This window comes from Anomaloglossus baeobatrachus, unplaced genomic scaffold, assembly GCF_048569485.1.
Source record: "Anomaloglossus baeobatrachus isolate aAnoBae1 unplaced genomic scaffold, aAnoBae1.hap1 Scaffold_5440, whole genome shotgun sequence".
Taxonomy (NCBI): domain Eukaryota; kingdom Metazoa; phylum Chordata; class Amphibia; order Anura; family Aromobatidae; genus Anomaloglossus; species Anomaloglossus baeobatrachus.
In genome coordinates, this window is record NW_027444820.1 from 1 (window position 1) to 15,789 (window position 15,789).

Below are 15,789 nucleotides of genomic sequence, written 5' to 3' on the forward strand. Positions count from 1 at the left end.
TCGCTGATCTCCTGGAGGTTGGACCCCGATTGTCGCTGATCTCCTGGAGGTTGGACCCCGATTGTCGCTGATCTCCTGGAGGTTGGACCCCGATTGTCGCTGATCTCCTGGAGGTTGGACCCCGATTGTCGCTGATCTCCTGGAGGTTGGACCCCGATTGTCGCTGATCTCCTGGAGGTTGGACCCCGATTGTCGCTGATCTCCTGGAGGTTGGACCCCGATTGTCGCTGATCTCCTGGAGGTTGGACCCCGATTGTCGCTGATCTCCTGGAGGTTGGACCCCGATTGTCGCTGATCTCCTGGAGGTTGGACCCCGATTGTCGCTGATCTCCTGGAGGTTGGACCCCGATTGTCGCTGATCTCCTGGAGGTTGGACCCCGATTGTCGCTGATCTCCTGGAGGTTGGACCCCGATTGTCGCTGATCTCCTGGAGGTTGGACCCCGATTGTCGCTGATCTCCTGGAGGTTGGACCCCGATTGTCGCTGATCTCCTGGAGGTTGGACCCCGATTGTCGCTGATCTCCTGGAGGTTGGACCCCGATTGTCGCTGATCTCCTGGAGGTTGGACCCCGATTGTCGCTGATCTCCTGGAGGTTGGACCCCGATTGTCGCTGATCTCCTGGAGGTTGGACCCCGATTGTCGCTGATCTCCTGGAGGTTGGACCCCGATTGTCGCTGATCTCCTGGAGGTTGGACCCCGATTGTCGCTGATCTCCTGGAGGTTGGACCCCGATTGTCGCTGATCTCCTGGAGGTTGGACCCCGATTGTCGCTGATCTCCTGGAGGTTGGACCCCGATTGTCGCTGATCTCCTGGAGGTTGGACCCCGATTGTCGCTGATCTCCTGGAGGTTGGACCCCGATTGTCGCTGATCTCCTGGAGGTTGGACCCCGATTGTCGCTGATCTCCTGGAGGTTGGACCCCGATTGTCGCTGATCTCCTGGAGGTTGGACCCCGATTGTCGCTGATCTCCTGGAGGTTGGACCCCGATTGTCGCTGATCTCCTGGAGGTTGGACCCCGATTGTCGCTGATCTCCTGGAGGTTGGACCCCGATTGTCGCTGATCTCCTGGAGGTTGGACCCCGATTGTCGCTGATCTCCTGGAGGTTGGACCCCGATTGTCGCTGATCTCCTGGAGGTTGGACCCCGATTGTCGCTGATCTCCTGGAGGTTGGACCCCGATTGTCGCTGATCTCCTGGAGGTTGGACCCCGATTGTCGCTGATCTCCTGGAGGTTGGACCCCGATTGTCGCTGATCTCCTGGAGGTTGGACCCCGATTGTCGCTGATCTCCTGGAGGTTGGACCCCGATTGTCGCTGATCTCCTGGAGGTTGGACCCCGATTGTCGCTGATCTCCTGGAGGTTGGACCCCGATTGTCGCTGATCTCCTGGAGGTTGGACCCCGATTGTCGCTGATCTCCTGGAGGTTGGACCCCGATTGTCGCTGATCTCCTGGAGGTTGGACCCCGATTGTCGCTGATCTCCTGGAGGTTGGACCCCGATTGTCGCTGATCTCCTGGAGGTTGGACCCCGATTGTCGCTGATCTCCTGGAGGTTGGACCCCGATTGTCGCTGATCTCCTGGAGGTTGGACCCCGATTGTCGCTGATCTCCTGGAGGTTGGACCCCGATTGTCGCTGATCTCCTGGAGGTTGGACCCCGATTGTCGCTGATCTCCTGGAGGTTGGACCCCGATTGTCGCTGATCTCCTGGAGGTTGGATCCCGATTGTCGCTGATCTCCTGGAGGTTGGACCCCGATTGTCGCTGATCTCCTGGAGATTAGATGCTGATTGTCGCTGATCTCCTGGAGGTTGGACCCCGATTGTCGCTGATCTCCTGGAGATTGGATCCCGATTGTCGCTGATCTCCTGGAGATTAGATGCTGATTGTCGCTGATCTCCTGGAGGTTGGACCCCGATTGTCGCTGATCTCCTGGAGGTTGGATCCCGATTGTCGCTGATCTCCTGGAGGTTGGACCCCGATTGTCGCTGATCTCCTGGAGATTAGATGCTGATTGTCGCTGATCTCCTGGAGGTTGGACCCCGATTGTCGCTGATCTCCTGGAGATTGGATCCCGATTGTCGCTGATCTCCTGGAGATTAGATGCTGATTGTCGCTGATCTCCTGGAGGTTGGACCCTGATTGTCGCTGATCTCCTGGAGGTTGGACCCCGATTGTCGCTGATCTCCTGGAGATTGGACCCTGATTGTTGCTGATCTCCTGGAGGTTGGACCCAGATTGTCGCTGATCTCCTGGAGATTGGACCCTGATTGTTGCTGATCTCCTGGAGGTTGGACCCCGATTGTCGCTGATCTCCTGGAGATTGGATCCCGATTGTCGCTGATCTCCTGGAGATTAGATGCTGATTGTCGCTGATCTCCTGGAGATTGTGCGTGGATTGTGACGTCTGTGCTTTCTTTGCAGCCCGCGTGGGGAAGACGTCTCTCGTGATGTCGCTGGTCAGTGAGGAGTTTCCGGAGGAGGTGAGGCTGGACTTGTCCTTACATTTTGGTGGTTGTGGTGGGTGGCCATGCTGGGCTGCACCAGATTCTGGGGTCGAGGGTTTCTCTGGAGGGGCCCCTTCATGTATATGAGTGTGTCAGGAGGAGCCTCCTAATCTCTTGCCTGCTCCTGGATTATCCCGTAATCTGCAATCTTCTTTAGGTTCCTGCTCGTGCTGAGGAGATCACAATCCCAGGAGATGTGACCCCGGAGCGGGTGCCCACCCACATCGTAGATTACTCTGGTAAGTGCTCATACCACTGGTGCATCCTTGGCGTGGTCATGGGATGGCGCGGAACAACCACCAAACACATGCCATAGTTATCTGCAGACCATTGACCAATGGGGCCCTCCGGATCTGCAGATCATTATCTGGGGTGTGCTCTCTTCACAGAGGCGGAGCAGACGGATGAACAGCTGTATAATGAGATCTCACGGGTAAGACCCTCATCCGGAGGACGGATTGTCTCCGGTGTCTACATGACGCGTTTCGCTCAGTGACCCCGGGCTCCTGTCTTCATTCTGCTCCTTGTCCTGCAGGCGAATGTTATCTGCATCGTGTATGCGGTCAACAACAAGAACTCCATAGACAAGGTAAGAGGAGCGCTCCCACTGCTGCCCATGAGCGGCCTCTGTCCCCCCGCTGTGCTCTGTCCCCCCGCTGTGCTCTGTCCCCCCGCTGTGCTCTGTCCCCCCGCTGTCCTCTGTCCCCCCCGCTGTGCTCTGTCCCCCCCGCTGTGCTCTGTCCCCCGCTATCCCCTGCTGTCCTCTGTCCCTCGCTGTCCTCTGTCCCCCTGCTTGCCTCTGCGTCCCTTCTCACCTCTGTGCCCCGCTGTCCTCCCCAGTCTACCTTCTCTTAGCTCCTTTTTCCTCTTTCATCCGCATCCTTTTGACCCTTCGGCCCTTCCTCCTCTTCATCTTTTTGCCATCTTTTCCTCCTCCGTTTTCCGCCTCTTCTTGGCTCCTTAGCCCCTCTTTTTCCCTCCTGCTTCCTCTCTCTTCTGTCTCCTCTTCGTTCCTCGGCCTCTCTTCCTCTTCCTCTAGCTCTTCCTTTTGTCTCCTCTCTTCTGCCTCCTCTTCGGTCCTCGGCCTCTCCTCCTCCTTCCTCTATCTCTTCTCCTGTCTCCTCTCTCTTCTGCCTCCTCTTGGTTCTCTTCCTTTTGTCTCCTCTTTCTTCTCCTGTCTCCTCTCTCTTCTGCCTCCTCTTGGTTCTCTTCCTTTTGTCTCCTCTTTCTTCTCCTGGCTCCTCCCTCTTCTGCCTCCTCTTTGTTCCTCGGCCTCTCTTCCTCCTTCCTCTCTCTCTTCCTTTTGTCTCCTCTCTTCTGCCTCCTCTTCGGTCCTCAGCCTCTCCTCCTCCTTCCTCTCTCTTCTGCCTCCTCTTGGTTCTCTTCCTTTTGTCTCCTCTTTCTTCTCCTGTCTCCTCTCTCTTCTGCCTCCTCTTCTTTCCTCGTCCTCGCTTCCTCCTTCCTCTCTCTCTTCCTTTTGTCTCCTCTTTATTCTCCTGTCTCCTCTCTCTTCTGCCTCCTCTTCGTTCCTCGGCCTCGCTTCCTCCTTCCTCTCTCTCTTCCTTTTGTCTCCTCTTTATTCTCCTGTCTCCTCTCTCTTCTGCCTCCTCTTCGTTCCTCGGCCTCGCTTCCTCCTTCCTCTCTCTCTTCCTTTTGTCTCCTCTTTCTTCTCCTGTCTCCTCCCTCTTCTGCCTCCTCTTCGTTTCTCTGCCTCTCTTCCTCCTTCCTCTATTTCTTCCTTTTGTCTCCTCTCTTCTGCCTCCTCTTCGTTCCTCGGCCTCTCCTCCTCCTTCCTCTATCTCTTCTCCTGTCTCCTCTCTCTTCTGCCTCCTCTTCGGTCCTCGGCCTCTCTTCCTCCTTCCTCTATTTCTTCCTTTTGTCTCCTCTCTTCTGCCTCCTCTTCGTTCCTCGACCTTTCTTCCTCCTGTCTCCTCTCTCTTCTGCCTCCTATTGGTTCTCTTCCTTTTGTCTCCTCTCTCTTCTATCTCCTCTCTCTTCTGCCTCCTCTTCGTTCCTCGGCCTTTCTTAATCCTTCCTCTATCTCTTCTCCTGTCTCCTCTCTCTTCTGCCTACTATTGGTTCTCTTCCTTTTGTCTCCTCTCTCTTCTATCTCCTCTCTCTTCTGTCTCCTCTTCGGTCCTCGGCCTCTCCTCCTCCTTCCTCTATCTCTTCTCCTGTCTCCTCTTCGATCTTCGGCCTCTCCTCCTCCTTCCTCTATCTCTTCTCCTGTCTCCTCTTCGATCCTCGGCCTCTCCTCCTCCTTCCTCTCTCTCTTCTCCTGTCTCCTCTTCGATCCTCGGCCTTTCTTCCTACTTCCTCTATCTCTTCTCCTGTCTCCTCTCTCTTCTGCCTCCTATTGGTTCTCTTCCTTTTGTCTCCTCTCTCTTCTATCTCCTCTCTCTTCTGTCTCCTCTTCGGTCCTCGGCCTCTCCTCCTCCTTCCTCTATCTCTTCTCCTGTCTCCTCTTCGATCCTCGGCCTCTCCTCCTCCTTCCTCTCTCTCTTCTCCTGTCTCCGCTTCGTTCCTCGGCCTTTCTTCCTCCTTCCTCTATCTCTTCTCCTGTCTCCTCTCTCTTCTGCCTCCTATTGGTTCTCTTCCTTTTGTCTCCTCTCTCCTATCTCCTCTCTCTTCTGTCTCTTCTTCGGTCCTCGGCCTCTCCTCCTCCTTCCTCTCTCTCTTCTCCTGTCTCCTCTTCGATCCTCGGCCTTTCTTCCTCCTTCCTCTATCTCTTCTCCTGTCTCCTCTCTCTTCTGCCTCCTATTGGTTCTCTTCCTTTTGTCTCCTCTCTCTTCTGCCTCCTCTCTCTTCTGTCTCCTCTTCGGTCCTCGGCCTCTCCTCCTCCTTCCTCTATCTCTTCTCCTGTCTCCTCTCTCTTCTGCCTCCTCTTCGTTCCTCGGCCTTTCTTAATCCTTCCTCTATCTCTTCTCCTGTCTCCTCTCTCTTCTGCCTCCTATTGGTTCTCTTCCTTTTGTCTCCTCTCTCTTCTATCTCCTCTCTCTTCTGTCTCCTCTTCGGTCCTCGGCCTCTCCTCCTCCTTCCTCTATCTCTTCTCCTGTCTCCTCTTCGATCCTCGGCCTCTCCTCCTCCTTCCTCTCTCTCTTCTCCTGTCTCCTCTTCGATCCTCGGCCTTTCTTCCTCCTTCTTCTATCTCTTCTCCTGTCTCCTCTCTCTTCTGCCTCCTATTGGTTCTCTTCCTTTTGTCTCCTCTCTCTTCTGCCTCCTCTCTCTTCTGTCTCCTCTTCGGTCCTCGGCCTCTCCTCCTCCTTCCTCTATCTCTTCTCCTGTCTCCTCTTCGATCCTCGGCCTCTCCTCCTCCTTCCTCTCTCTCTTCTCCTGTCTCCTCTTCGATCCTCGGCCTCTCCTCCTCCTTCCTCTATCTCTTCTCCTGTCTCCTCTCTCTTCTGCCTCCTCTTCGTTCCTCGGCCTTTCTTAATCCTTCCTCTATCTCTTCTCCTGTCTCCTCTCTCTTCTGCCTCCTATTGGTTCTCTTCCTTTTGTCTCCTCTCTCTTCTATCTCCTCTCTCTTCTGTCTCCTCTTCGGTCCTCGGCCTCTCCTCCTCCTTCCTCTATCTCTTCTCCTGTCTCCTCTTCGATCCTCGGCCTCTCCTCCTCCTTCCTCTATCTCTTCTCCTGTCTCCTCTTCGATCCTCGGCCTCTCCTCCTCCTTCCTCTCTCTTCTCCTGTCTCCTCTTCGATCCTCGGCCTCTCCTCCTCCTTCCTCTATCTCTTCTCCTGTCTCCTCTCTCGTCTCCTCTCTCTTCTGTCTCCTCTTCGATCCTCGGCCTCTCCTCCTCCTTCCTCTCTCGTCTCCTCTCTCTTCTGCCTCCTCTTGGTTCTCTTCCTTTTGTCTCCTCTTTCTTCTCCTGTCTCCTCTCTCTTCTGCCTCTTCTTGGTTCTCTTCCTTTTGTCTCCTCCTTCCTCTCTCGTCTCCTCTCTCTTCTGCCTCCTCTTGGTTCTCTTCCTTTTGTCTCCTCCTTCCTCTCTCGTCTCATCTCTCTTCTGCCTCCTCTTGGTTCTCTTCCTTTTGTCTCCTCTTTCTTCTCCTGTCTCCTCTCTCTTCTGTCTCCTCTTCGTTCCTCGGCCTTTCTTCCTACTTCCTCTATCTCTTCTCCTGTCTCCTCTCTCTTCTGCCTCCTCTTTGGTCCTCGGCCTTTCTTCCTACTTCCTCTATCTCTTCTCCTGTCTCCTCTCTCTTCTTGTCTCCTCTCTCTCCTGTCTCCTCTCTCTTCTGCCTCCTCTTGGTTCTCTTCCTTTAGTCTCCTCTCTCTCCTGTCTCCTCTCTCTCCTGTCTCCTCTCTCTTCTGCCTCCTCTTGGTTCTCTTCCTTTTGTCTCCTCTTTCTTCTCCTGTCTCCTCTCTCTTCTGCCTCCTCTTGGTTCTCTTCCTTTTGTCTCCTCCTTCTCCTGTCTCCTCCCTCTTCTGTCTCCTCTTCGTCTCTCAGCCTTTCTTCCTCCTTCCTCTATCTCTTCTCCTCTCTTCTGCCTCCTCTTCGATACTCGGCCTCTCCTCCTCCTTCCTCTATCTCTTCTCCTGTCTCCTCTTCGATCCTCTGCCTCTCTTCCTCTATCTCTTCTCCTGTCTCCTCTCTCTTCTGCCTCCTCTTCGGTCCTCGGCCTTTCTTCCTACTTCCTCTATCTCTTCTCCTGTCTCCTCTCTCTTCTGCCTCTTCGGTCTTCGGCCTCTCTTCCTCCTTCCTCTATCTCTTCTCCTGTCTCCTCTTCGATCCTCGGCCCCTCCTCCTCCTTCCTCTCTCGTCTCCTCTCTCTTCTGCCTCCTCTTGGTTCTCTTCCTTTTGTCTCCTCTCTCTTCTGTCTCCTCTTCGGTCCTCGGCCTCTCCTCCTCCTTCCTCTATCTCTTCTCCTGTCTCCTCTTCGATCCTCGGCCTCTCTTCCTCTCTCGTCTCCTCTCTCTTCTGCCTCCTCTTGGTTCTCTTCCTTTTGTCTCCTCTTTCTTCTCCTGTCTCCTCTCTCTTCTGCCTCCTCTTGGTTCTTTGGTCCCTCTTCATCTTCCTGCGTCCTCCTTGGATCCACAGCCCCAATCCCATGCGCTGTCCCAGTGTCTCCTCTCTCTTCTGCCTCCTCTTGGTTCTTTGGTCGCTCTTCATCTTCCTGCGTCCTCCTTGGATCCACAGCCCCAATCCCATGCGCTGTCCCAGTGTCTCCTCTCTCTTCTGCCTCCTCTTGGTTCTTTGGTCCCTCTTCATCTTCCTGCGTCCTCCTTGGATCCACAGCCCCAATCCCATGCGCTGTCCCAGTGTCTCCTTTCAGAAGCATTGTACGACATGTGGATTATATCCGCCTCTGAACGGAATAATACATATTACACCCACATAAAATCTACTCAAGAATTGACCTAATAGTGGTGGATAAAAAATATACAATCAGCCAAAATCGGGAACATAACCTGGTCGGACCATGCTCGTGTATCCTGAAAAATACGAGACCTATAATAACCCAACATATTCCCCATGGAGAATTAATAACCATCTAATATCCTCAGACCTACTCCAGGAATATTTTGATATCAATAGCCCCCCAGACATGTCCCCGAGCACAGTGTGGTGCGCCCACAAGGCGTACATAAGAGGGCGGCTAATACAGATAGCAGCACAACACAAAAAGCTAAGAATGCGACAGAGGAACTTCACAAAAGTATAGCATCATTGGAAGACGCCCATAAACACAGCCCCTCACCCGCTCTATGTAAAAACCTACAAAAGGCAAGATATGCGCTATACCAACTGCTCCAATACAAACACAACCTGAGGAGAAGCCAAATACTCGCCAACAAAATCCAAGCGAGATTAGCAAAGGATAGCTCACATACAAGACGCCCAAGAGAAGGGAATTTTGTTACCGTAAATTCCTTTTCTTCTAGCTCCTATTGGGAGACCCAGACGATTGGGTGTATAGCACTGCCTCCGGAGGCCACACAAAGCATTACACTAAAAAGTGTAAGGCCCCTCCCCTTCTGGCTATACACCCCCCGTGGGATCACGGGCTTGCTCAGTTTTAGTGCTAAAGCAAGAAGGAGGAAAGCCAATAACTGGTTTAAACAAATTCAATCCGAAGAAACATCGGAGAACTGAAACCGTTCAACATGAACAACATGTGTACCCGAAAAAACCAAAAATCCCGAAGGAAACAGGGGCGGGTGCTGGGTCTCCCAATTGGAGCTAGAAGAAAAGGAATTTACGGTAAGTAACAAAATTCCCTTCTTCTTCGGCGCTCCATTGGGAGACCCAGACGATTGGGACGTCCAAAAGCAGTCCCTGGGTGGGTAAAGTAATACCTCAAGTTTGAGCTGCAAAACAGCCCTCTCCTACGAGGAGGCAACCGCCGCCTGCAGGACTCTTCTACCTAGGCTGGCGTCCGCCGAAGCGTAGGTATGCACCTGATAATGTTTGGTGAAAGTGTGCAGACTCGACCAGGTAGCTGCCTGGCACACCTGTTGAGCCGTAGCCTGGTGTCGCAATGCCCAGGACGCACCCACGGCTCTGGTAGAATGGGCCTTCAGCCCTGATGGAACCGGAAGCCCAGCAGAACGGTAGGCTTCAAGAATTGGTTCCTTGATCCATCGAGCCAGGGTGGATTTGGAAGCCTGCGATCCTTTGCGCTTACCAGCGACAAGGACAAAAAGTGCATCCGAGCGGCGCAGGGGCGCCGTGCGGGAAATGTAGATTCTGAGTGCTCTCACGAGATCCAACAAATGTAAATCCTTTTCAAAACGATGAACTGGATGAGGACAAAAGGAAGGTAAGGAGATATCCTGATTAAGGTGAAAAGAGGATACCACCTTAGGGAGAAACTCCTGAATCGGGCGCAGCACTACCTTGTCCTGGTGAAAAACCAGGAAGGGAGCTTTGGATGACAACGCTGCCAGCTCGGATACCCTCCGAAGAGACGTGACCGCTACCAGAAAAGCCACTTTCTGTGAAAGTCGAGAAAGTGAAACATCCTTCAGAGGCTCGAAGGGCGGCTTCTGGAGGGCAACTAGTACCCTGTTCAGATCCCATGGATCTAACGGCCGTTTGTACGGAGGGACGATGTGACAAACCCCCTGCAGGAACGTGCGTACCTGAGGAAGTCGTGCTAGACGCTTTTGAAAAAATACCGATAGCGCTGAGACTTGCCCTTTAAGGGAGCCGAGGGATAAGCCTTTTTCCAAACCAGATTGCAGGAAGGAAAGAAAAGTAGGCAATGCAAATGGCCAGGGGGACACTCTCTGTGCCGAGCACCAGGATAAGAAAATCTTCCACGTTCTGTGGTAGATCTTAGCAGACGTGGGCTTCCTAGCCTGTCTCATGGTGGCCACGACCCCTTGAGATAATCCTGAAGATGCTAGTATCCAGGACTCAATGGCCACACAGTCAGGTTAAGGGCCGCAGAATTCAGATGGAAAAACGGCCCTTGTGACAGTAAGTCTGGCCGGTCTGGTAGCGCCCACGGTTGGCCGACCGTGAGATGCCACAGATCCGGATACCACGACCTTCTCGGCCAGTCTGGGGCGACGAGCAGGACGCGGCTGCAATCGGATCTGATCTTGCGTAGCACTCTGGGCAAGAGTGCCAGAGGGGGAAACACATAGGGCAGTTGGAACTGCGACCAATCTTGCACTAAGGCGTCTGCCGCCAGAGCTCTGTGATCGCGAGACCTTGCCATGAACGTTGGGACCTTGTTGTTGTGCCGGGACGCCATTAGGTCGACGTCCGGCCTTCCCCAGCGGCGACAGATTTCCTGAAACACGTCCGGGTGAAGGGACCATTCCCCTGCGTCCATACCCTGGCGACTGAGGAAGTCCGCTTCCCAGTTTTCTACGCCGGGGATGTGAACTGCGGAGATGGTGGAGGCCGTGGCCTCCACCCACATCAGAATCCGTCGGACTTCCTGGAAGGCTTGCCGACTGCGTGTCCTGCCTTGGTGATTGATGTATGCCACCGCTGTGGAGTTGTCCGACTGAATTCGGATCTGCTTTCCCTCCAGCCACTGCTGGAAGGCTTGTAGGGCAAGATACACTGCCCTGATTTCCAGAACATTGATCTGAAGGGTGGACTCCTGCTGAGTCCACGTACCCTGAGCCCTGTGGTGGAGAAAAACTGCTCCCCACCCTGACAGACTCGCGTCTGTCGTGACCACCGCCCAGGATGGGGGTAGGAAGGACCTTCCCTGTGATAATGAGGTGGGAAGAAGCCACCATTGAAGAGAGTCCTTGGTCGTCTGGGAAAGGGAGACTTTCTTGTCTAAGGACGTCGACTTCCCGTCCCATTGGCGGAGAATGTCCCATTGAAGTGGGCGCAGATGAAACTGCGCAAACGGGACTGCCTCCATTGCTGCCACCATCTTCCCCAGGAAGTGCATGAGGCGTCTTAAGGGGTGCGACTGGTCTTGAAGGAGAGACTGCACCCCTGTCTGTAGTGAACGCTGCTTGTCCATCGGAAGCTTCACTGTCGCTGAGAGAGTATGAAACTCCATGCCAAGATACGTCAGTGATTGGGTCGGTGACAGGTTTGACTTTGGGAAGTTGATGATCCATCCGAACGCCTGGAGAGTCTCCAGCGCAACGTTCAGGCTGTGTTGGCATGCCTCTTGAGAGGGTGCCTTGACAAGCAGATCGTCCAAGTAAGGGATCACCGAGTGTCCCTGAGAGTGCAAGACTGCTACCACTGCTGCCATGACCTTGGTGAAAACCCGTGGGGCTGTCGCCAGACCAAATGGCAGGGCTACGAACTGAAGGTGTTCGTCTCCTATAACGAAGCGTAGAAAACGCTGGTGCTCTGGAGCAATCGGCACGTGGAGATAAGCATCTTTGATGTCTATTGATGCTAGGAAATCTCCTTGAGACATCGAGGCAATGATGGAGCGGAGGGATTCCATCCGGAACCGCCTGGTTTTCACGTGCTTGTTGAGCAGTTTTAGGTCCAGAACAGGACGGAAAGAGCCGTCCTTTTTTGGCACCACAAACAGATTGGAGTAAAAACCTTGACCTCGTTCCTGAAGAGGAACAGGGATCACCACTCCCTCTGCCCTTAGCGAGCACACCGCTTGCAGAAGAGCATCGGTTCGGTCGGGATGTGGGGAGGTTCTGAAGAACCGAGGCGGGGGACGAGAACTGAATTCTATCCGGTACCCGTGAGACAAAATGTCTGTTACCCACCGGTCTTTGACCTGTGGCAGCCAAATGCCGCAAAAGCGGGAGAGCCTGCCACCGACCGAGGATGCGGAGAGAGGAGGCCGAAAGTCATGAGGCAGCCGGCTTGGAAGCGGTTCCTCCGGCTGCTTTCTTTGGGCGTGAGTGAGTCCGCCAGGAATCTGAGCTCCTCTGCTCCTTCTGAGTCCTTTTGGACGAGGAGAATTGGGTCCTGCCCGAACCTCGAAAGGACCGAAACCTCGACTGTCCCTTCCTTGTCCCTGACGGCACCCTAGCTCCGTATCCAGCAGGATCTCCGGGTCTGTGGATGGAGCCCGGCCTCAGAGTCTGGAGGCCGGTAAGATCCCACTTCACCAGAGCCCTTCAGGGGGATGGGGAAGGAAAACAGCATGTGGGCTCCAGCCTCCGTACCCGCAATGGGTACCTCAACCTTAACAAACACCGCCGACAAAAGTGGGGTGAGAAGGGAGCATGCTGGGGGCCCTAGTATGGGCCCTCTTTTCTTCCATCCGACATAGTCAGCAGCTACTGCTGACTAAACAGTGGAGCTATGCGTGGATGTCTGACCTCCTTCGCACAAAGCATAAAACTGAGCAAGCCCGTGATCCCACGGGGGGTGTATAGCCAGAAGGGGAGGGGCCTTGCACTTTTTAGTGTAGTGCTTTGTGTGGCCTCCGGAGGCAGTAGCTATACACCCAATCGTCTGGGTCTCCCAATGGAGCGCCGAAGAAAACAATATATAACCCTAAAGACATTGCGAATACCTAAATATTACTCCTCACTCTATAACCTCAAGACCCCAAAACTGAACTAATCAATAACTTCCTGAAGAGTGTACCCCTACCACAAATCCCAGAGGACAAATTTACCGCAATAAACCAACCCATAACCAAATAGAAATCCAACGAGTCATCCAAACAACTACAAATAACAAATCCCCAGGACCGGACGTAACCAATGAATATCTCAAGACGTTCCACCAAATCCTGTCCCCACACCTATTACAGGCAAAATACGAGACGAAATGTTACAGGCGGCCATAGTCCCCCTCCCCAAACCAGGCAAAACGCCCGATCAACCAAATAACTTCAGGCCAATATCCCTACCAAATACTGACCTCAAACTAGACTCCGAAATCAGTAATTATAAAAATAGAAATGTGCATGGTCTCTGCTGCATTGGTTGTTCCAAACTTTGGGAATTCTTCAGTGACCAGGTCTATTCTCCCGCAATCTCCCCATCAGGTTCCCAACGAAAACACTAAAAGACATTCAAGCGATGCTCCTAAATACATTTGTCAGGGGAAACCACCCCGAGTCCAGGTGGACACACTCTACACCCCTATGAGTAAGGGAGGCCTGGGATGTCCCTCAGTGGTCTTCTACTACAGAGCCGCATTACTCCATCAATTACCATTCATGTGGAACAATGATGATGGCCGGCATTGGATAACAACTGAAAAACATCTGATGGGAACCATTTCTACCCCATCTCTTCCTCCACTTGCTCCCCTGACCAGTCATCTTGATCTTGGCTCCTCCATCACTATAGACTTGTCTGCTTTGTTTTCGGCTGTAGGTTACCAACCATTGGATTCCTCTGATTAATGAGCGGATGGACAAGGACAGCAGGTGATGCGGGGGGGCTCTGTAAGCCAGTGTGGATATATGGGGTTCCTTCTCTGCAGTAATACCTTGTGCCTCCTGTGATAGGATCCCTCTCATTCTGGTGGGGAACAAGTCAGACCTGCTGGATTATAGCAGCATGGAGACCGTCCTCCCAATAATGAACCAGTACTCTGAGATAGAGACCTGTGTGGAGGTAAGATGGTGGTGGGAGCAATACACTGAATTAGGGGATTATTAAAATAGTGGTCATGGGTGCTACACGTTCCCACTCGCCCGGTCTCCCAGGTTGCCACCCGCCCGGTCTCCCAGATTGCCGCCCGCCCGGTCTCCCAGGTTGCCGCCCGCCCGGTCTCCCAGGTTGCCGCCCGCCCGGTCTCCCAGGTTGCCGCCCGCCCGGTCTCCCAGGTTGCCGCCCGCCCGGTCTCCCAGGTTGCCGCCCGCCCGGTCTCCCAGGTTGCCGCCCGCCCGGTCTCCCAGGTTGCCGCCCGCCCGGTCTCCCAGGTTGCCGCCCGCCCGGTCTCCCAGGTTGCCGCCCGCCCGGTCTCCCAGGTTGCCGCCCGCCCGGTCTCCCAGGTTGCCGCCCGCCCGGTCTCCCAGGTTGCCGCCCGCCCGGTCTCCCAGGTTGCCGCCCGCCCGGTCTCCCAGGTTGCCGCCCGCCCGGTCTCCCAGGTTGCCGCCCGCCCGGTCTCCCAGGTTGCCGCCCGCCCGGTCTCCCAGGTTGCCGCCCGCCCGGTCTCCCAGGTTGCCGCCCGCCCGGTCTCCCAGGTTGCCGCCCGCCCGGTCTCCCAGGTTGCCGCCCGCCCGGTCTCCCAGGTTGCCGCCCGCCCGGTCTCCCAGGTTGCCGCCCGCCCGGTCTCCCAGGTTGCCGCCCGCCCGGTCTCCCAGGTTGCCGCCCGCCCGGTCTCCCAGGTTGCCGCCCGCCCGGTCTCCCAGGTTGCCGCCCGCCCGGTCTCCCAGGTTGCCGCCCGCCCGGTCTCCCAGGTTGCCGCCCGCCCGGTCTCCCAGGTTGCCGCCCGCCCGGTCTCCCAGGTTGCCGCCCGCCCACATCTGGTCTCCTGCTTATAGTGCACACTGGAACAGTCTCCTTGTTCTGAGGAGTTTGGGGGTCTTGCAGTGGCCCCTATACTCAGCAGGCCTGATGGGAGTAATTGCTTTGTATCTTTCCCAGTGTTCAGCTAAAAACCTGAAGAATATCTCAGAGTTATTTTACTATGCGCAGAAAGCCGTGCTGCACCCCACCGGCCCCCTGTACTGCCCCGAGGACAAGGAGGTACAATTGTAACATCAGGAGGGGGGCATAGATGGGGGAGGGCGTGTGTCGCTATACATTGGTGTTGCTGTGTCGCCCTCCTGACTGCAGCCATTGCACCCCCAGCTGAAGCCGGCCTGTGTGAAGGCCCTCACTCGCATCTTCAAGATCTCTGACCTGGACAATGACGGGATCCTGAACGACGGCGAGCTCAACTTCTTCCAGGTAACGTGTCTGATGTGTGCAGAGCAAGGACAGTGTGCAAGAGCAGGATGCAGAGCGGGGACAGGGTGCAAGAGCAGGGTGCGGAGCAAGGACAGGTTGCAAGAGCAGGGTGCTAGAGCAGGGTGCAGAGCGGGGACAGGGTGTAAGAGCAGGGTGCGGAGCAAGGACAGGTTGCAAGAGCAGGGTGCTAGAGCAGGGTGCAGAGCGGGGACAGGGTGCAAGAGCAGGGTGCGGAGCAAGGACAGGTTGCAAGAGCAGGGTGCTAGAGCAGGGTGCAGAGCGGGGACAGTGTGCAGAGCAGGGACAGGGTGTAAGAGCAGGGTGCGGGGGTACAGCTAATGGTTAGTGCGCAGAGGAGGGGAAAGAGGGTGTGCGTTGCAGGGTGAGGGGGTGCGGTGCGAGGGTACGACGAGAGATTAGTGTGAGGGGGTGGAGTGAGAGATGGTTGGGCAGGACTGAGGTCAGTGTGCCGAGGTGGGGGGACTAGAGCTCAGTGTGGGGGTGGGGCATGAGATCAGTGGGCAGGACTGAGGTAAATATGCGAAGGCGTGGTACACAATTTTTCAGTTTCTCACAACTGGTCTGTGAGCCCCTCTGAAACACGGCCCACCTCCCCAGCTGTCGATCCGATTGGGATGCGCTGGCTCTATTCCCCGGCTGTTGATGCGCTTGCTCTCTTCTCCGGCTATTGATGCGCTGGCTCTCTTCCCTGGCTGTTGATGCGCTGGCTCTCTTCCCTGGCTGTTGATGCGCTGGCTCTCTTCCCCGGCTGTTGATGCGCTGGCTCTCTTCCCCGGCTGTTGATGCGCTGGCTCTCTTCCCCGGCTGTTGATGCGCCGGCTCTCTTCCCCGGCTGTTGATGCGCCGGCTCTCTTCCCCGGCTGTTGATGCGCCGGCTCTCTTCCCCGGCTGTTGATGCGCTGGCTCTCTTCCCCCGGCTGCTGATGCGCTGGCTCTCTTCCCCGGCTGTTGATGCGCTGGCTCCCTTCACCCGGCTGCTGATGCGCTGGCTCTCTTCCCCGGCTGCTGATGCGC

General features: G+C 55.3%; 1 protein-coding gene across 1 annotated transcript; it reads left to right on the forward strand.

The window, feature by feature from the left end:
- Positions 1 to 2,423: 2,423 nt before the first annotated feature.
- On the forward strand, positions 2,424 to 14,876 carry LOC142283642 (mitochondrial Rho GTPase 1-like; the record flags this gene model as incomplete). Its single annotated transcript, XM_075333137.1, has 8 exons — positions 2,424 to 2,482; positions 2,664 to 2,745; positions 2,896 to 2,939; positions 3,042 to 3,095; positions 13,231 to 13,283; positions 13,365 to 13,473; positions 14,449 to 14,550; positions 14,656 to 14,876. Coding segments are annotated over 8 exons (724 nt in total), but the record flags the coding sequence as incomplete, so codon positions are not given.
- Positions 14,877 to 15,789: the final 913 nt, after the last annotated feature.